The following is a 22,112-nucleotide window of genomic DNA, read 5'->3' as shown; positions in this document are numbered from 1 at the left end:
AAGCAGCCCAAGTATCCATCAATAGATGACTGGATCAAAAGAAGATGTGGTATACATATACAATGGAATATTAGTCAGTCATAAAAAGGAATGAGATCTTGCCACGGGAAAACAAGAATGGAACTAGAGGGTACTAGGCTAAGTCAAAGAAGTAAGACAAAGACAAACTCTATATGATTTTACTTATATGTATAATCTAAAAATAATAATAATAAAACAAAAACAGACTCTTAAATACAGAGAACTGATGGTTCCCAGAAGAGTGGTGGGTGGGAGGATGGGCAAAATAGGTTAAAGTAAGTAAGAGATACAAACGTCCAATCATAAAATAAACAAGTCACAGAGACTAAAATATAGTATATGGAATACAGTCAATAATATTGTAATAACATTGTATGGTGACAAGCGATGACCACATTTATCATGGTGACACTGAGTAATATAGGCAATTGTTGAATCAGTATGCTGTACACCTAAAATCTAACTTTGCATGTCAACAGAGATTGAGTATGATTGTTGTGGACCAGACCTGAATTCAACAATCTGATTTGCCACCTAATAGCTATGTCCTTGATCAAGTTACTAAGCTACTCTTAACTCAATGCTCTCATCTATATAGGTAGATGCAAATATACTTACTTAAGGTGATTTTGCATATATTAGATAGTGCAAATGAAATATTTAGCACAATACCTCCCACAGCAAGCACTAAATATGACCACTGTCATCACCACACTAACTGTTCTATAATTATTAGATTACACACATATCTCTCACAATAGAATTAAAATTGGTGGTGCAGGAAATCAATCTTTCCTGCCACTGTTTTTCCTAAAACTTTAATGTGTGTTAAGTAGTAGATGGTCAATAAATGATTTATAAATGAATAACTATACATAGGTTTCTCTCTCTCTCTCTCCTCCCTTCCTTCCCTACTTCCTCCCTCTCTATATATGCATAGGTATCATATAATTTTTAAAATGTTTCTTCTTTATCCCTGTGGATTTGTACATAATTGATCTTCCTTTGACTTCAAGGAGTTGTCCCTTAACTGTACCTTTTTTTCAAATTATTTCCCATTCCTTATTTTCATGGTTAGAATATAAACTCATTAGTGTAGACACTGTATTTTTTACCATTATGTAATCAGGACCTAGAACAGCATCAGACATATAAACAGGAACACAATAAGTATTTGTCAAAAGAATAAATAGATATTCTCTGAATTTCAAGATCTGCCTCTGGTCCTTTACATTGGATTCCCCTCTCTGGCTTGTCTCGATCCATTCAATGCTCTCCTTTACTAGGATATGCACTGCTCTTATTTACTGCATTATACACTTTTTGAGATAGAGTCCTCTCCACCCTGACCCAGTTCCAGTACCAAAAACTTTCGGTCCATTGACCAAAGAAGGAAGTCTACAAAAGAGTGTGCACACATTCTATTTGTGTTGTTATTCCAATGGATAATGATGATGTGTCAATTGAGATTACAGAACTCCTCGATTATATAAGGAACTGCTTAGATGGTGTCTCAACCTTCTACTGAGCTGGGGGGGGGGGTGGTTGGGATAGAAGCAGCTTTCTAAAAACCTTTCCCATCATGCCCACAGGTAGTTGCCAACTCCCCAACTATTCATCAGAGCAGCTTGCCGCTTCTTTGTAGCTTCCCTCTAAAGCAGGTGTTCTCGGTCTCCACTATGCATGAAAATAACCTCTGAGGCTTTTCAATAAGAATGCCTAGAGCACCTGAGTGGCCCAGTCGGTTAAGCATCAGACTCTGGCTTTTGGCTCAGATTATGATCCCATCGTTGGTTTGAGCCCTGCATAGGGCTCTGCACTGGCATCAGGGAGCCTGCTTGGGATTCTCTCTCTCTCTCCTCTCTCTGATCTCTCTCTCTCAAAATAAATAAATAAACTTAAAACAAAAAGAATGACTGACTGTGCCTCCTTGGCTCCCACCACAGAGGTGAGGTTTAGGAATTTGTAGTAATAATTCCCATAGGTAATTCTAATATGCATCCAAAGTTGAGAACCACTGGGTTGTAAAGAGTTCAAGTCCATTCAGACTAGGTTTTCAGGTACCAGAAATCCCAAACTCAAAGTCTTAAGGCACAACACACAAGACTAGACAGGGAAGGAGTTTAAGCAACCAGTTGTGTATGCCAGGTCTAAGGCTTCAGCCATCACTTAACTGTAGCCAGTTATAATTATGTGGGAAAGTAGCCCAGATCTTCTTAATCTTCAAGAGAAGCCATAATCTGCAATTTTAGATAAACTTTCACAATTTGAAGTGCTGGCAACCAATTCAAATTGCTTCAAAATACTGTATGGGGTAAACAAAACATGTCTTGAGCTAGATTTCATTCATGGGCCAATAATCTGCAGTTTTCACTTTATACCAACTGTTCTACAATATCCTGAGAAATCCTTTCTATATTTTTCATCAAGAGTGTGTCTATTAAATAAATTCTTAGAAAGCTAGATTCCTTTTATATCATTCATGTATGTTGTAGGTGTTGTTTTGAACAAAACTGATTGGTATGGCTGGAATAATTCTAAAGGCCAATAAAGTATGCTATTTAAAGTATGTGATGCTCAAATGCCTCAAGCAGAAAGCCATTGGCAGTGTGAACATCACTCCTCAATCTACCAATATGTAGTAATACCTGAAATATGCAAAGCACTGACTAGGCTCTTTGGAATAGAGACAGTGGCATAGTTCCTATTTTACAGAACCATGCCATATATTCAGAGAGGTAGGACATAGACTTATAGGATTTTAGTAAAAAAATAAAACATAGCCATTTACTAATGGTGAGAGCAAGGCTAGATTTGAGTTTACCTGCAGGAAATAGAACATTTCATTGAAAAGAAAATGGAGGCAGATTGTGGAGTGCCTCAAATGTATGACAAATTAGTTAAGATTCCTGGAGGCAGTGTCAAGCAATTGAAAGGGCTTTGTGTGTTTTTAATTTTTGTTGTTTTTTTTTTCTTTTGTTTTGTCTTGATTTTCAGTAGCAGAGTATCATGGCAAGCAGTGTTTAGGAGGAGTATTCTGGTTATGGTAGATGAGACAGATTGCACAGTAGAAAACAGAGGAAGACAACCTGTTAGTAGGTCACAGCCAAGGTTACAGACATGAGGAGAGGAGGGGAGGATGGTCTGGCCTGGAAGGTAGCAGAGGGAGGGAAGGAAGGGTAAGCTCAAGTGATTTTGACCTTGACTAAAGAAAAAGGAGGGCTACCACTTATTCAGTAATCCCCTAGGATGATCTTTATTCCATGCTGAGGGCTTCACATAAAATTATCTCTTTTTGTTTAAAACAGAGTATGACTGAAATGGGAGGCCACTTGAAGAGGATTCCACTATATAACCACACTAAAATTTATCTTATAGGGCCTTGGAGATCATCCAGTCCAACCCCCTCACTTTACAGAAGGGACTTGAATTTTCTCAGTCATTTACATACCTGGAACAGAGCCAGAATAGAGCCCTGATTTCTGATTTTTTACCCTAATGATCTTCACCATGTTGCTTCCTTGTCCCAAGCTTTCATATAAATGGACTATAAATCAGGTACCAGATTCAGGTAAGAAAATGCAAGTGAACAAGTGATAAAATGAAAGTGAACAGGTGATAAAATGTGGTATAGAAAGTAATTCCATAACCACTCAATGCAAACAAGGGAGGAGGGAGCCAGAAAAAGAAAGTCTCCACAACCTTGATGTAAAGGTTGTACAGAAGAGGAGATAAAGTCAGCAGTGATATACAGTTAGCAGTAGTGCCTACATCCCTTTTATCAGCCTAGCACAGATGTTGAGATAAGAGGACATGAATGGAAATAAAAGGAAAGCAGATTCAAACTAGCTCTTAGAAAGCCCTGTTCACTGGAAGATGATAAAAGTGAAGAATTACCACTCTGGAAATGTTGTTGAGGGAAAAATCAGAGGGACTCAGGGAACAGTGAGGTGTCATTGGAGCTGGGTTTGGAGTGGTACCTGCCTCATGAGTTTCTGTCTTATAAATTTTTTTTTCTTCTAAAGAAAAAATCATGTATTGTGAGTTGACACAATGGCATATGGCAGTGTCTGCCTCAGAGAGATTATCTGCAAGTTTAACCAAATAGATACTCTATGGAAACTCAAGACAAATGGAACTCCAGTCCTGTAGCCAGCCACTCTGGTATTATGAGACAATTACTAAGGCCGGACCCCTGAGTTGAAATGTTTCTTGGCTCCCATAAACCGTGCCAAAAGGGAGAGCCCAATTATCCACTCTGTCCTGAATTGCTCACCATCAGCCCATGTAATAAGAGTTAATTAAGGACAGGAAGTACGAATAAGAATGCTCTCCATGCCTTTCTATTCCTTGCCCTATTCAAGTTCCCAGCACTTTTTCTCTCACCAATAAAGCAATTACACAGGATGGCTTGGGTAAAGTTTTTACCAATTCAGTTATCATATTGATCAAGATAGATTCAGTAGGGTACCACCAGAAAGTAACTTTCTTCTTCACTACAACTGCCAGGCAAAATCACTTTGTTGCCTCCTTTTTCCGCACTGGAGAGAAATTTGGGGCAGGCATCATAGATGTTCCAGCCTCATAAATCAAAGTCCAGTGTTATCCTATGGACTGCTTCATGCCCAGAAACCCCCGACTGAGGAAGAAAGAGTTTTGTCTTTCCTCATTTCCCTTTTTCCCCAATTGCCGCTCTCTTTGGCCTCATGGGGGTTGGGTCTAGGAGGGATACAAACTGGCTGGGAAGGTACTGCATCCTACTCTGAGGCCAGAGTGGCTGTCTGGACTCTCTGGGTGTTGCTGATATTCAAATGCCAATTCTTATTGTCACTGGAGCATATATGAGCTGCTCAGGATCCCTCCTGCTAGAAGTCTCCATCTGCAGAAGAACATTTCCCCCTCCCATCAGCTTCCAGCAGCCCACATTTGGGGTCAGTTCACTGTACAGGCAAGCCCATCTTCCTCACTATAAGCAGTTTAGCTCCCTTCTGCTGGCTCTAGGTCTGGCTCATGGGAAATCCACACCATTGTCTATAAAACTACAACTCTCTCCCAAAGCAACTGGATACTTCCTATCTTTAGAGGTCAGAATTGGGTCATGTTCCAGTCTTTGTTATCTCCCCCAAATTGCAGGAAATACATGTTAACCCCCTTAACTGGTTCTATTACCTCCCACATTTGACTTAAGATGAAGAACAAGGACCCACTCCACACCGTGGAAAAGGGACACAAAGAACACTCACAACTCTATCCCAAGAAATCCTCATGGGAGACCCTGCAACTCCCAATGAATCCTTGGCATTTCCTTACACTGCCTGAAGGTGGGTGAAGGGCTAATGCCAGCTGAACCCATTTCTCCATATTTACAGTGACAGAGCACCTCACATCTAGACAGTTAAGATTCATGTGAAAATGTGAAGAGGTTCTAGAAAAATAAAGTAACTTAAAGTCAAAATATATGGAAATAACCCCTTCCTATTTTCCAATCTCTTCCTTCCTGCTCTTCCCTGCCCCACTGGCTTCAAGACCCATGTGTAAAAAAAGAAGAAATGCAACCAATTAGATACATGCATGATTTGGACTGTGGTACAGCTGTCTGCTGGATCACGGTAAACAGTCAAATCAAGTTATTTAAAATCTATTTTTTTCTGGGTGTTTTGCTCATTTAGTTCAATCCACCTCTTTGGATAGTTTTCCTAAACACATTCCCAGAAAGTTAATTAGAGTAAGAGTTTGATCTAAAGAGTGTGAAGCTCAAAAACTCTTGGCATTTTGAGGTCAGGAAGATGATCAATTTCTTTTTGTATATCCTTTGCCAAGCTGTTCTCGCTTTAATTTTTAAACTTGTGTGAAATTCAAAGAACACAGAGCCTAGTGTCATTTACACTTGGGCCATCATAAAAAGGCAGCTTTCTCAAAAAGAATATTGGCTGTTTTCCAGGATTCCAGCAAGCTTTTTATGGGATCTTTTAAACTATTCTCCTTTAAGCCAAAAAGGGAAATTAAATTTGGCCAAGGGTGAATGGACTGCCCAAGATATGAATTGCTTCTAACAGAGACAGAGTTCAAGGGAATCCTAAAGCTTCCAATTTCAGGGAAGAAAAAAAGTAAATCCCACCTACTCCATTTATCATGGAAGAGACATTAAATAAACTGCAATATACTCAAGAAAATTTTCTTTTCAGAGCCATTTTGATGAATTGTGCGTTTTTAGAGAAATCATTCAGACCCTTTATCCTCCTTACAGAGGAGAGGTGCCATCTGACAATAACAATATGATGATACTTTTAAATCACTCCCTCCATTTAAAAACAAATAAATGATGCTTTGGATATGGCCTGGTGAAAATTTCAATCTTGAAAAATTATGAAATATTTTAAGTATGAAGTGTAGAGAATAATATAATCAATACTCATAAAACACCCAACCCAGCTTTGCTTAATCTTAACTTTTGGTCCTAACTGTTCAGATGGTTTTTAAAAACACAAAATATTTTAGATATGGCTGTGTCCCAGTCCTTTTTTCACAGAAGAAATAATACTTTGCTTATTTAGGTGTTGATCATTCTCAAATTTTCCTTTTGATAAATATATATGCATCTCTAAGCATGTTTTACAATGTAGGTTTTATTATTCAGGAAAGGACAGAGGCCAACAGATCAGGAGACAACTGATCTTGAAAAGATACACTGTTATACTCACAGACCCCACACTATGTAGGGGCACATAGGGAAGCACCAGGAGGCAGAGGGAGCTGGGTCAGGGGAAATATGGCAAGAGCCTTTATTGTGGCTTCCATGGGAAGGAACTGATGAAACAGCGTAAGCAGGTTTAGGATCATCTGGTTTAAATAAAATTCCAAGGACTCTGGGGTGTAGGGCTGCCATGGGATAATTAGGGCAAGAGAATAGACTGTAAGGGGGCCTTGGGGAAGGTGGTTGGCCCTATTGACTCTGAATTAGTTGGTTTGTATATAAAAGCACACTCACAGGCCGCTTGTTTGCCATCTGGAGGAATTAGCTAGAGCTGGTAGGAGTACGCCCTCCAGTCATCAAAACTCCAAGATATCCAAAACTCAAAAATACAGAATAAAAAGATATGATTTATTTGCAACAATATGCTATTTTGCAGGGTAGCCTTTATAAAAATCATATTCTATACATACTGCATGTATATGGCACTGGCTTTTTCCTTCAATATTATGCTTTAGAGATTTCTTCAGATTGTTGCATGCAGCTCTAGTCAGTTCATTTCTTTCCACTGCTTTATAACTTGGCTTTATAATTGACTGTGGTTCAATATATAACAGTTTATTAATATTTATTCATGCTCTTGTTCATGACCGTTCATTTCTGATTTTTTACTATCATAAATTATGTTGCAGTAATTAATCTTTTACCTGTCTCCGGGTACACATGTAGCAGAAAGACATGGAATAGCTAAGTTCAAAGACATTTGTATCTTTGAATTTAACACATATTGCCCATGGCTACTGAAAGTACTCCTAGCAAATTACCCTTCCATCAAGAGTGTAGAGAATGCCCTATTTTTCCATGGCCTCTCCAGCAGTGTTATTGTGAGGTTTTCCTTTTGATGTTTGCCAATATGATGATGTATAATGGTATCTAATTATTGTTTAAATTTGCATTTTCCTGACTGCTAATGAAGTTGAGCATCTTTTAATATGTTTACTGGTTGTTTGCATTTCCTCTTATAGAAGTTGCCTGTTTATATTTTGCCAATTTTTCTACTGCGCTGTATTTTATTTTTATTATTTTGTAAAGTTCTTTATATTCCGGATGCTAACACTTCGTTAGTTGTATGTATTGCAGATATCTTTCCCCAGTCCACAGCTTATCTTCTCATTCGTTTATGTATCTGTTTAACAGAAATTTTAAGTTAATATAGTCCAGGGTATCAACTTTTTGATGGTGTACAGTTTTCTGTGTTATATTTAAAAGTTTTAGGAGTTTTAAACCTTTGATTTTTCCCATTTAGATCTTTAGTAAGCCTGGAACTGAGACGTTAGTATGGTAATGTTAGCTTTTTCTACAAGCATAGTTTCAGCATCTATGGTTGATTATTTCACATTTTCCTCCACTGATTTTTAATGCTACTCTGTCATTTGCCATTTCCTTTTGTTTATCATCTATTTTTGTAATCTTTATTCTCTTCCACTGCCCTAACTTCTTAATCCCTGTCAATACCACAGCATTTTAATCACATTTAATTTCTAAAATTTATATTGCCTGGAATGTCAATTCCCCCAATCTTGTTTTACATCTTCATAATTGTTCTGGCTATACTCTGAATGTTCTTCCATATGAATATTAATCACCTGGTCTAATTTCCATTCACATACCAAAAAAAAAAAAAAGGAAAAAGAAAAAAGAAAGAAAACAAAACAAAAGAAAAGGCTATTGTGCCTCAGATGTGTCATATGCTTAATTTATATACTAATGTAGATTAAAACCAATACCTTCACAGGGTACTTGGGTGACTCAGTTGGCTGGGCATCCAACTTCGGCTTAGGTCATGATCTCATGGTCCATGGGTTCGAGCCCAAATCCGGCTCTGTGCTGACAGCTCAGAACCTGGAGCCTGCTTCGGATTCTGTGTCTCCCTCTCTCTCTGCCCCTCCCCCACTCATGCTGTCTGTCAGTCTCTCTTTCTCTCTCAAAAATAAACATTAAAAAATTTAAAATAAATAAACATTTAAAAAATTTAAAAAAAACCAATACCTTCACAGTGTTGAGAACTTCCCATGTAAAACTGTGGCATTTCTGTTTGTCCCGGGTTTGTTTTTTAAAAGGTTTTCCAGTTAAGTATTTGATTATTCTCCATATAACCCTAAACCTTTTTTTTCTTATATTTCTTTTATTGAATAAGTTTTATGGCTATTATAATTGATACACTTTAAGATAATCTAAGAATGCAAATTATTTTGTGCACTAATTATACAGCCAGTTACCTTGCTAGACTTTCTCATTAGTTCTACTCCTAACCTCTTAAAGGAGAGTTATTTGTGCAGACAATAATGTTACCTATAGATGAGAGTTTTTCATCGATAATACTGATTTTTTTTCTTCTTCTTTTAACTGTCTAGGTTAGTACATCTAACAGTACTGAATGGATGAGGTAATGGTAAACATCCTTGCCTCATTCCTAATTTTAAAAAGAATATCTCTAATACTTCACAATTGTAATATTTATCGTAGTGTTTGATAGATTTTTATTCCTTACAGTTTAAGAATATTCCTCCTTTTCCTTGTTTGTCAGAAAGTTTTATAATGAATGAAATTTTTTATTAAATATATTTTCTATGCCTATTAAGAAAATCATGTGGTTTTTCTCTTTTAATTTCTCAATGTGGAAATTTTACCAGCGTTTTCTAATATTTAACAACCCTTGAATTCTAGGACAAACTCAAACTGGCAACATTATTTAGCCTCTATTGAGAACATATTGATATTATACTATTTCAGATTTTTCCATTTACATTAATAAGTGAGATTGGCCTAATCTTTCTACTCTTTTATTGTCCCTGTCTGATGTTATTACTGATGTTATACAAGCCACATAAAATGGGTTTGAGAACATTCCCTCTTTTCTTGGTCCCTGGTATAGTTTGTATAAGATTGAGATTTTCTATTATTCTAAAAAGGCATAATTTACTTCTAAAATGATATGATACTGGGGCATAAGGGTGGCTCAGTCAGTTAAGAGTCCGACTCTTGATTTCAGCTCAGGTGATCATCTCACCGTTTGTGGTATCAAGCCCCTTGTTGGGCTCTGCGCTGACAGTGCACAGCCTGCTTGGGAGTCTTTCCCTCTCCCTCTTTCCATGTCCCTCCCCTGCTCTCTCTCTTATTCAATCAATCAATCAACAAATAAATAAAATCATATCATGTTAACCTTGTTTTGGGGTGGATGGGTTTTAAACTACAAACCCAATTTATTAACAGTTTTAGAGTCATTCAGTTTTTCTATATCTTCATTAATCAATTTTGGTAAGTATATATCTCAAGGAAAATTATCCATATTGCCTGATTTTTTTTTTAATTTAATGCTTTGAAATTGTTCCTAGGGCTCTCTAATTTAAATCCTGCTTCTCTGAAGGAAACCACCAACAAAATGAAAAGGCAACAAACAAGTTTTTTTTGTTTTGGTATGTGTGGATGGAAGTTGTTGATTCACTATGTTGGACATCTGAAACTAATGCAGCATTGTGTCAGTTATACCTCAAAAAACAAACAAACAACAACAAAAACAAAACTAATGTCTTTACCTAAGTGCCATTTTTCATAACTCTCATTGTTTTTTTGTTGTTTTTGTTGCTTTGGTTTTTTTTTTTCTTGAAGTGGACAGATTTTTTTTATTCTATTGATCTTTCTAAAAAATTAGCTTTTGAGTTTATTGATCTTCTCTATTATAATCTTTAATTTCTACTATTATTTTTTTCTGTTCTCTTTAGATTTCTTTTCTCAACTCAAAGTTAAATTTTGAAATGTGTTTTAAAGTTAATCTCTTAGGTTCTCACTTACCTTATTTCTATAATGAAAACTTACGGGCTCAGTTGGTTCAGTGTCTGAGTCTTGATTTCAGCTCAGGTCATCATCTCAAGGTTTATGAGTTCAAGCCCTGCATCAGGCTCTGCTCTATGAGAGTCTCTCATAGAGCAGAGCCTGCTTGGGATTCTGTCTTCCTATGTGTCTGCCTCTCTCTCTCTTTCTCTCTCTCTCTCTCTCTCTCTCAAAACAAATAAACATTACATTTAAAAAATCATAAGTAAATAAATATGAAAATTCATCAAAAATAATGCCTTTACCAGTACTCCTGATTTAAAGGAAATCTCAACAAAACTTCATTAATTAGAGCTAGATCAGTAAAATCATAATCAATCAATTATCACAAAGTTGCTGGTTAAAACAGACCTGTAAGAAGGGTTTGCAACTTTACGTGACTAATGGTTTCATTCAACAAACATTCAGATAAATGTACTTTTCTCTAACAATCATTTTTAGTGGTAAAGTTATAAGTCAAAGTCCTTGAAACTATTCTGATAAACCTTTCAATATTCTAAGAAAACTCCTTACTCATGTTAGCAATAAACTTATGAAGAAAATCTTTTAATTTTCTAAATATTTTTTCATGCTTATTTTTGAGAGAGAGAGAGACAGACAGACAGACAGACAGACAGACAGACAGAGGGGCAGAGAAAGAGGCAGATACCTAATCCAAAGCAACTCCAGACTCTGAGCTGTCAGCACAGAGCCCTATGCGGGGCTCAGACTCACTAACAGTGAGATCATGACCTGAGCCAGTCGGACACTTAACCGAATGAGCCACCCAGGAGCCCTGAAACTTAATCTTTTATAATGAAACAAGTTAGTATAGGTTAAACTGTATCTATACATTCAAGTTTTAATGTCTGGCTGAGTGTTTCTCTTCTCAAAATACCTCTATCTCAACAGTCCCTCATTTCCCCAACTGTCTTATGAAATGACTTTTGAGTTTGTACCGTAAGTTCTACCCAGAAATGCAATAAAGAACTACCGACTTTATAGTTTTCTGTTTCCACTGTTCTGTTGTTGCTTTGTTTATTCACTGTGTTGAAATGTAGCTTGTGAAATTTCCATCTTTTTTATTTCCATTTTGGGTAAAATAATTTAAAGCCCTTAACTTCTCTGTACGTGGCAGCTTAGCTGCATCCCTGAAGTTTCATGTTGTATTTTCATTACAGCTCAATTCCAAATAATTCCTAATTATTATGTAATTTCTTCTGTGACCCATGTGCAACTTAAAAGAGTGGGGTTTTGTTTTTAGTTTTTACTTTCTAGATGTTTGTACATGTGTTGTTGGAGGGAGGCTGTTAATTATTATCTCTTTTAACTAATTTCTAAGTAATTTAAATGTACCACATCAAAGACAATTATTTGTTCTATACCAATTGCTTTGTGACCTAATTCTTGGTCAATATTTTTTTCATTGTTCTTTGTTGAATAGGTGAGTTTTCCAACCGTTACGAAAACGCACCTATTCAATAAGGAACACTGATTTCTCTGTTCACTATTCCTTCTTGTTTTTGTGCCTTCCTACCAGATTATACTTTATTTCTCTAAAGGAATTCCTTTGCTGAAATTTCATTAATGACTAACTAAATTTGTCTAAAAGCATCTTTATTTCATCCTCACATTTGAATGTTTATTTCTGGGTATAGGATTCTAACCAGGCAGTATTTTCTCTCATTATGAAGATATTTTTACAAAGTTTGCTGATTATTTTTATTTGAAGATAATAGGTCTATTTCTGTTTTTATTTAAAATAGTTTTTCTTTTGACTCCACAGTTTTAATTCAGAGGTATCTGGAAGTAGATTTATTTTTGTTTTCCTTCCTAGGACTTGAGGTTTCAAAATCTGAGATTTAGGTCTTTTATAAATTATGGAAATTTCCGGATGTTAATTCCTTAAAAATTGCCTGTCTCCCATTTTCTGCCCCTTTTATTTTCTAGAATGCATGAGATAGTTAAATAGACAGCACAGAGAAATAAATCTTTACATTTCATCTTCTATATCTCATCTCACACAACATCTTAGCATCAAAACACAAGTCCTTCACTACCAAGTCCAGAAACTGACCTCCTCCCTGAATAGTTTGGCTTCAATTTATCCTTTTAGAATTCTGTTTGCATTCACCACTCAGGGATCCATTTGGTCTTCAGTTGCTTTACTTTGGGCCCCTGGGGATTTCTCATACTTTCTTATAAGCACAACTATGCAATTAAAGCAATATTTATTATGATTTATAGGAGACTTCTGGACAATTTTAGTGAAAATATCTTCAAGTTATCTAGTTCATAGCATTTCGGTAAATGGAACTCAAGACTATGTCTTTAAAAAAAGGCTTTAATTATGTTAATAGGTTGGAAACATTTAGGCATAAGTGTTTATAGAAAACTCGTATGCTACTAGGGTTGAATCAAAAAGCACTATCTAGTTGACTTAGCATTTGCTTTTTCAAGTTTGTTTTCATCATTCTTCTGTCTTGTGATAATAGGAACAAAAGAGTGATAGAAACAAAAGGGACTTGTCTATGTTACTTAAGACAAAATGAGTGCAAACCACAAGAGACTCTTAAATACTGAGAACAAACTGAGGGTTGATGGGAGGTGGAGGAGAGGGGAAAATGGTTGATGGGCATTGAGGAGGGCACCTGTTGGGATGAGCACTGGGTATTGTATGGAAACCAACTTGACAATAAATTACATATAATAAATGAATAAATACATGTAAAAATATTTTTTAAAAAGATTAAATGAGTACCTTAACTTTGATTCTTTTCAGATGGGAGTTCTAGAAGTTGACAGTCTCCCAGGTACATAGTCCTTAATCTTAATTTATATATCTTTTTATTTACATGGGTTTAGTATGACCTGATGGTTTTGAAGTCCAGGCTCAAATTCACCCACCTCTTCCAATCTTCCTTTTATGTATTTATGTATTTTAGGATCTTTCTCACTTCAATATTTGCATAACATTTATAGTTATTACATCAACTGTATCCCACAACTGTTTTCTGGTATTCCAACATTTCTGGCTTTACCTTTCCACATATATAAACTCCTCCAAAGCAAAAACGGCACTTAAGATTCTCTCTCATGCTTTCTCCCCATAGAGCTGGTGCACCTGACAGCCAAAGGCAAGTAAACAAAGTTAAAGTAAAATATCGTTTGCCGGGATAATTTCATCTGCAATAGGAGTTTCACTAACACCAATAAGTAATAAGAGAATGAAGTAATGCAGGTTTGCAAAACTATCCAACTCCTCAGTGCTTATTTCATTCCTGCTGAAACACCGCCTTGTGGAAGGAAAGATTCGGGGAGGAGTGGGGGAAAGTACCTACTAATCAGTTACAAAGCAAGAGAAAGCCAGAAGAAGGAATAGTATTCTTGTCACAGAGATTCCAAAAGGGTCACTTATAATTCCACTCTCAAGCCTAGAACTCTCAGACTGAATAGCCATTCAAGAAAAAATTTGAGTACTTGCCACATACCAGACACTGTTTGAGGGCATTCGGTAGACAGTAGTAGACAAATCATACAAAAATTCCTGCCTTCACAGAGTCTGTATTCTAGTTATAGGCTAGAGATAAATACATATGTGAATACGTAAATAAATAAATAAATATAGTGTACAAAATGTCAGAAGTGTTGTGAAGAAAACTCTGAGCAGGAAACAGAGCCAGGGGCAAAGTAGGGGAGGTTGTCATTTTAAATAGGGTGGTTAGAAAAAGCATCACTAAACAAGTGACATTTGAGCAAACAGCAGACTGGAGGCGGCGGCCATGAGGATATCTGAGAGAGGAGCGCTCCGGGCAGAGAGAATTGCAAATGCAGAAACACAGGCAAGAAGGAACCTGGCATGTCCAAGAACTAGCAAGAGAGTACTGTGAAAAGAACAAGAGAAGCAAAGGGGAAAACTGTCAAAATGGAGAGTACAGGGTCTGTGGAAACGGAGAGCAGGGAAATCCATACATCACTGTATACAATGTGGGTTTTTTCCTGGAGGAGATGAGGAGCCACTGGAACAAACTTTGTGGAAGAAGGAAACAAATATTTCAAGTAGAAGAAAATGGCAAAAACTGAAGGTGGCTGACGTTGAGAGTAGAGGTTTTTTGATGAAATAAATTATGGCATATTTGTATACTGATGGGCAGGCCTCAGTAGAGAAGCAAACATAGGTGAATAAAATGTACCCAAGAAAGGGGGAAATTACTGTTGTGGTTACCTCAACAAGAAGAGAGGAGACGAGATCTGATGTGGATTGGAGGCACTATTCTCAGCCAGGTCCAGAGTCCTGGTCACCCATGGTAACAGGAGGGAAGGCAGGGTATGGCTTCAGGTGCAGATGGCTTAGTAGCTACAAGCCATGTGAGAGCATGAAATTCTCTTCTATTAGGTTCATCTTCTCTTTGAAATAGGAAGCAAGGTCAGCTAAGAATGGCAAGGGAAGAGGTTTTGGGGGTTGGACTAGAGAAAGAAAAGAGGCCTCACACAAGCTACGGGAGAGCAACATGGAGTACTGATGATGAAAGTGTTCATATTCCAGCTCTGCCATGTATCAGCCAAGTGACCCTGGGCAAATCTACAAACCTCATTAAACCTGTTCCCTCTTTTTTTTTTTTAATGTTTTTTTTTATGAAATTTATTGACAAATTGGTTTCCATACAACACCCAGTGCTCATCCCAAAAGGTGTCCTCCTCAATACCCATCACCCACCCTCCCCTCCCTCCCACCCCCCATCAACCCTCAGTTTGTTCTCAGTTTTTAACAGTCTCTTATGCTTTGGCTCTCTCCCACTCTAACCTCTTTTTTTTTTTTTTCTTTTTCCTTCCCCTCCCCCATGGGTTCCTGTTAAGTTTCTCAGGATCCACATAAGAGTGAAACCATATGGTATCTGTCTTTCTCTGTATGGCTTATTTCACTTAGCATCACACTCTCCAGTTCCATCCACGTTGCTACAAAAGGCCATATTTCATTTTTTCTCATTGCCACGTAATATTCCATTGTGTATATAAACCACAATTTCTTTATCCATTCATCCGTTGATGGACATTTAGGCTCTTTCCATAATTTGGCTATTGTTGAGAGTGCTGCTATGAACATTGGGGTACAAGTGGCCCTATGCATCAGTACTCCTGTATCCCTTGGATAAATTCCTAGCAGTGCTATTGCTGGGTCATAGGGTAGGTCTATTTTCAATTTTCTGAGGAACCTCCACACTGCTTTCCAGAGCGGCTGCACCAATTTGCATTCCCACCAACAGTGCAAGAGGGTTCCCGTTTCTCCACATCCTCGCCAGCATCTATAGTCTCCTGATTTGTTCATTTTGGCCACTCTGACTGGCGTGAGGTGATACCTGAGTGTGGTTTTGATTTGTATTTCCCTGATAAGGAGCGACGCTGAACATCTTTTCATGTGCCTGTTGGCCATCCGGATGTCTTCTTTAGAGAAGTGTCTATTCATGTTTTCTGCCCATTTCTTCACTGGGTTATTTGTTTTTCGGGTGTGGAGTTTGGTGAGCTCTTTATAGATTTTGGATACTAGCCCTTTGTCCGATATGTCATTTGCGAATATCTTTTCCCATTCCGTTGGTTGCCTTTTAGTTTTGTTGGTTGTTTCCTTTGCTGTGCAGAAGCTTTTTATCTTCATAAGGTCCCAGTAATTCACTTTTGCTTTTAATTCCCTTGCCTTTGGGGATGTGTCGAGTAAGAGATTGCTACGGCTGAGGTCAGAGAGGTCTTTTCCTGCTTTCTCCTCTAAGGTTTTGATGGTTTCCTGTCTCACATTTAGGTCCTTTATCCATTTTGAGTTTATTTTTGTGAATGGTGTGAGAAAGTGGTCTAGTTTCAACCTTCTGCATGTTGCTGTCCAGTTCTCCCAGCACCATTTGTTAAAGAGGCTGTCTTTTTTCCATTGGATGTTCTTTCCTGCTTTGTCAAAGATGAGTTGGCCATACATTTGTGGGTCTAGTTCTGGGGTTTCTATTCTATTCCATTGGTCTATGTGTCTGTTTTTGTGCCAAAACCTGTTCCCTCTTAATGCAAAATGGGCATCACTGCTTTGTGGGGAGGATGAAGAGAGATCATGTGAAAGCAATTGCAACTACTACTAAATGACAAGCACTTAGTATATGTTGGCTGTTGGCTGATAGTACACATTAAGCAATTACTTATCAGTGAATGGATAGGTTGTGATATTTTATGTCTACTCTCTTTTCAGGAGGTTTGTCCTCACCAAACTTCGAGTCATCCCAAAAGGAGCATTCTCGGGATTTGGGGACCTGGAGAAAATGTACGTACCTAACAGTGCTGTGTGTGAGTGCCTCAAAGAGGCTGTGGTCAGCAGCCTCACATCAAATCCAGTGTGATGCTCTGTGCCTAGAAGCCAGAAAACTTTCTGCACCTCCTCCTATTTTATTTCCTAATAGTGAGGGACCTTTCAGAGTATGGCTAATGAAAAGAGTATAAGGTCAATCTAAGCAGTCCTCACTTTTTCTTTTACAAGGCATTGCTCCAAAGTACCTGTGAGTGGAATTTTTATAAACCAAACTGATTTTCTCTGCTGATACCTATTCTTTCTCAGGGATGTTGTCTATTATTTCTGAATAATTTTTAATTGACAACAGGGCCTAACATTTGTGTTCAAGATTCTCTAGACTTCTCTTTTCCAAGCCATGCTGACAAGTGGTAATTGATGTATCAACATTTACAAGCATCAGAAAAGTTTATAGCACTGAAGATGTTCCTTTGAAAGGAGAAGACTCCTTTGCTAATGCAAACATTAACTCCTTACTGAGCTAGTTTAATGTAGGTGTATCCCCAATCAGGCTTTTCTCAAAATTAGGCACAGTATTAAAAAGCAGAATAAATTCTGCCATGTTTAAAGTAACCCACTCTTAATTTGAGAAACTTAACAGAAGACCTTGGGGGAAAAGGAGGGGAAAAATAGTTTCAAACAGAGAGAGAGGCAAACCCCAAGAGACTCTTAAATACAGAAACAAACTGCAGGTTGACGGGGGTGGCAGAGGAGAGGGGGAAATTGGTGATGGGCATTGAGGAGGGCACTTGTTGGGATGAGCACTGGATGCTGTATATAATCGATTAATCATGGGAATCTACTCATGAAGCCAAGAGCACACTGGATACACTCTATGTTAGCTAACTTGACAATAAATTATGTTTAAAAAAATTTTTAATAAAGTAACCCACTATTCCTTTGAAGGCTCTTGACCCCATCTCCCAGGTCTCTAGGGCCAGGAAAATGTGTTCTTCACCAGAGCAGCAGCCAGAACTCAGGACTTTAATACCAGTGAATACAGCAAAAGAAAGATGGATTACACAGAAAGGAATGATTTTTTCATCATAAGAAAGCAATCCCTCAGGTTACATGCTTTTCTCCTTCTTAAAGCCATTCAATTTTTCCTCTTGGTTCTTTCACCCCATTTAAGAATACTTGCTGAGGTCTGAAGAAGAAAGAAATCCATTAATAAAGGAAACACAGAGCAGAGAGAGTGGGAATATGTCTCAGCAATTACACCACCTGCTTAGAGGAAGGTGCTCAGAATCCTGGGTTTGAGGGCTAGCTTTGATATAAACTTACTGTGCAATCTTGATTAAATCACTGTATCTCTTGGTATCTTGGTTTCCCTATCTGTGGGTTAAGTAAGGAGTTTTTCACAAAGGAGATGATGGCTCCTGTGAACTCTAATTCCTAAGTGTAAGGACCCCCAGTTGGATGACAGCCTGGTTTAAATCCTGCAATCTTGGGATGCCTGGATGGCTCAGTTGGTTAAGCGTCCAACTTCAATTCAAGTCACCATCTCACAGTCCATGGGTTCTAGCCCTGCGTCGGGCTCTGTGCTGACAGCTCAGAGCCTGGAGTTGCTTCAGATTCTGTGTCTCCCTCTCTCTCTCTGCCCCTCCCCCACTCATGCTCTATCTTAAAAATAAATAAACATTAAAAAATGTTTTTAAAATAAAACCTGCAGTCTTCAGGGTTTACCTTCTTGAGGATATTCAACACTCACAGGAATTGAGAGATAGGGCACTCAATGGAGCAGAGCTCACCGAGGAAAACAGGGAAGCAATAGAACTGGGGAGCTCTCTGCTCAAGGTATGTTCCTACATGGGTTAGCTGTTGCCCTGCTTAGAACTGACATGTACTAGATGACTAGACTATTAGATACACCTCATACCCAAGAAGCCCTATAATTGCATAGAAATTGTTCTAAAGACAGGAATATCAGATATCAAAAATAATCCACCTTAATCAAATTCAATCCAGCAGGTGTGACTGACCCTCATTGGGTGTTCAGCATCAGACAGGACATTCCAGTAGTGATATAAATCGTTAAGCTGAGCTGACACAGCAATAATCCCAGAGACAGGGCAGCTGGCTTAAAACCTCAACTTCCTCAAACCTCAAACACAGCTTGTGCATTTCGACCTCATGACTTTATTCATCAGCCTATACTGACACAGCAAGATGCCTAAAATAAAATTAAAGTGATCTCATTTTTTTCAACACTTTGTATGTCCTAAGGCTTCAAAAACATTTCTTAGTAGAAGGCTTGTCACCAAACTGAACCCTGAACAGACTGTGCCCTTCAGTCTCTACGCTCCTTTCTTCCGTTGTCTCACCTTCTATTCTTGGTCAGTGATGGCTTCTTATCTCCTTTCCCGATCTATCCCCAGTATTTCTATTCACCTGGTTTTTAGCCAGTTTCATGAACTTAGTAAGTATCAGCTTCCTCCTCAATATTTCCTTCTCCATGAATCATAAAATCCCTTTCATTCATTCTGCACATGTAGCCAAGTTTCACCTTCTTTTGCTAAAAAGAAGGAGGCAAAAGCTTTCTGTATAAATCCTGCCTTCCTTCCCTGTTACCTTCCCCTCTTTCTGGTCACCCCCACACTTGTGAAAGAAAAGTTGCATTCACAACCCCCCTGCCCTTTCCTTTCACTCACTCTTTAGCCAGCCCTCTTGCCATTTGGCCACAAATTCTCTAACACCATGTAATCACTCTATGAGAGTTCCCAACAATGATGGACCTGCCAGATCTCTTGACTTCTACTTTGTCTTCCTAGCACTTATCTGCAGCTTTTGATGTCACTGACTATTCACACCCTTCTTTACAATACTCATTCCCCTTTTAATTTCAGTGACAACACACCCTCCTGTGTACTCTCCTAATGTCCCAGACTACTCCACTGACAGTTCTTTCCGTCTTTCTTATTCCTCGGCTGCCCTTCAAAAATTCAGATATTCCAGAGCTCCATTATTGGCCATTTTCTTTCTCATATTATACTCACAATCCCCAATCATTATTCATCAAATGATGTCTTACTATCAGGGCTCCAAAACCTTCTTCCATAACACCCATCTCTCTTTTGAAAGATAATTCTTGTTTTCAAATGGAAAGATTCCTAAACATCTATACCTCATTAAACTGCAAGTGCCTCAAATTTAATACATCTAGACTAGTTCATGATCTGTATCTTTAAATTTCTTATCTTCTCATATTGCCCAGTGAAGAACATTACCATCTGCCCAAACTTCCATGCAGGAAAATTCAGTATCCCTTGACTTTCCCTTAAACCCAGGTCCTTTTCCAGTCCTATTTACTCTGTCTCAAAAATATTCCTGGAAACCAGCCCTTCTCTCCCTCCAGCTATTATATCCAAAGTCTCATTAACACTTACATAGCCTGTTACACGAGGCTGCTATGCCCATCCCAGGTCTGATCTCCCCAGCTCCCTGCTGCCAGACCCACACTGCTCAAACTCTCTTACAGAAGAAACTGGAGGGACTCTCATTGCCATAGGATTTAGTCTTAAGTAGCACAAAAATCAAAGCCCTTTCTATTTCCATCATATGCACTGTTTATCCCACATTTTTGCCAAGCAGGAACGTGTGCCGTTTCCCATTTCATTACCAGACATCCCATTACTTACATAAAACAAGATAGCTAGTTCTTTGGATGGTGCCTGGCACATAGAGGGATCAAAAAGTAGTTGCAAGGAGGGGCACATGGGCAGTTCAGTCAGTTAAGCATTTGACTCTCTTGGTTTCAGCTCAGGTCATGATCTCACAGTTCGTAAGATTGAGCCCCACGTTGGGCTCTGTACTAACAGCAGGGAGCCTGCTTGGGATTCTCTCTCTCCCTCTCCCCCACTTGCACTCTCTCCAAATAAATAAACATTTTCTTAAAAAGTTGCTGGTGAATTAATTAACAAAATGCACTTTCACACTGGTCTTATGTAGATGCAGTCCCTCTGCCTAAAATTTCACTAGAAATTTGAATAGAAATCCTGCTGATCCTCCAGTGTCCAGAGTAAATGTTTACTCCTCTGTACAGCCTTTCCAGAATGCTCTCAGTACTTCCAAACCATAATCTTGTGTCCACCATACCAAGAGCACTATTATCAGATTGTATTCAGAATTCACAGTTTTTCTAGATCTCTTGATTGATCTTTAAGGGCAAGGTCAGAGTGTAACTTTGTATTAAAGTACAACACCAAGTTCTGTTTTTATCTCCTTGCTATACCTCTCATCTGTCCACTTATCTCCTCCAACTACCATCAGCTTTCCCAAATGACTGCAAGAGTTTTCAAGCATGCTGCCCTGTCCTCCAGCATGCTCTGCACTCACCCTCATCCATTCTCTAAGTGGCAACCACAGTGATATTATCTAAATTCCCATCTAATTATGTCCACTTCCACATCTGTCCTGCCACATCTGTCCTGCCACATACACACACCATGCCTTACCATTGCTCTTCACATTTAAAAAGAAAAAAGATCTCTCACACTCTCTCCTTTTATCAGTTCATATAAAACGTACCATGTTATCTGCCTACCATGAACCTTGCTCGGTGCAGCTCATCCCGACTAGAATATCTCTTCCACTTTGCACTCTCAATTTGGTCGGTTCCTACCCATCCTTCAGATTCCCATGCCAGAGTCACTCACCTAGAAAAGCCCTCCCTGACCTCTCCAATTAGGAAAAACCCATTACTATATACATTCTCCTACCACTAGACTCTTTGAGCAGACTTTCATTTTAGCAATTTTATACTTATTTTATGGGATAATTTAATTTCTAACTCCCCTACAGGACTGTCAAAGGACATCATTGTTTTATTCAGTACTGGATCCTTGGTGCCTTGCACAATAAATAACTGATAAATGCATAAATAAAAATGAAGAAATATAATAGTTGGGAAGACAAGATATCCAGATATCAAAATATTAAATAATATGAGTGATAGTGATAAATAATGTAGAAGTAGGTAGGCATACAAACACTGGTTGAGAATCTACTATGATCTAGGCATTTATATAGTTACAGTTTAAAATGCAACTCAGGGGGCGCCTGGGTGGCGCAGTCGGTTAAGCGTCCGACTTCAGCCAGGTCACGACCTCGAGGTCTGTAAGATCGAGCCCCGCGTCGGGCTCTGGGCTGATGGCTCAGAGCCTGGAGCCTGTTTCCGATTCTGTGTCTCCCTCTCTCTCTGCCCCTCCCCCGTTC

The 22,112-nt window shown here is 38.3% G+C and overlaps 1 protein-coding gene across 1 annotated transcript in view; it reads left to right on the top strand.

Moving 5' to 3' along the window:
• Positions 1-22,112, top strand: part of FSHR (follicle stimulating hormone receptor) — a 179,081-nt gene that overhangs the window by 68,882 nt on the left and 88,087 nt on the right. The window contains 1 exon segment of the mRNA XM_047854444.1: positions 16,803-16,874. Coding sequence (XP_047710400.1) covers positions 16,803-16,874 — 72 coding nt within the window.

Source organism: Prionailurus viverrinus, chromosome A3 (genome assembly GCF_022837055.1).
Source record: "Prionailurus viverrinus isolate Anna chromosome A3, UM_Priviv_1.0, whole genome shotgun sequence".
In the NCBI taxonomy this organism is placed as follows: domain Eukaryota; kingdom Metazoa; phylum Chordata; class Mammalia; order Carnivora; family Felidae; genus Prionailurus; species Prionailurus viverrinus.
This window is presented reverse-complemented; position numbering and strand designations above follow the sequence as displayed.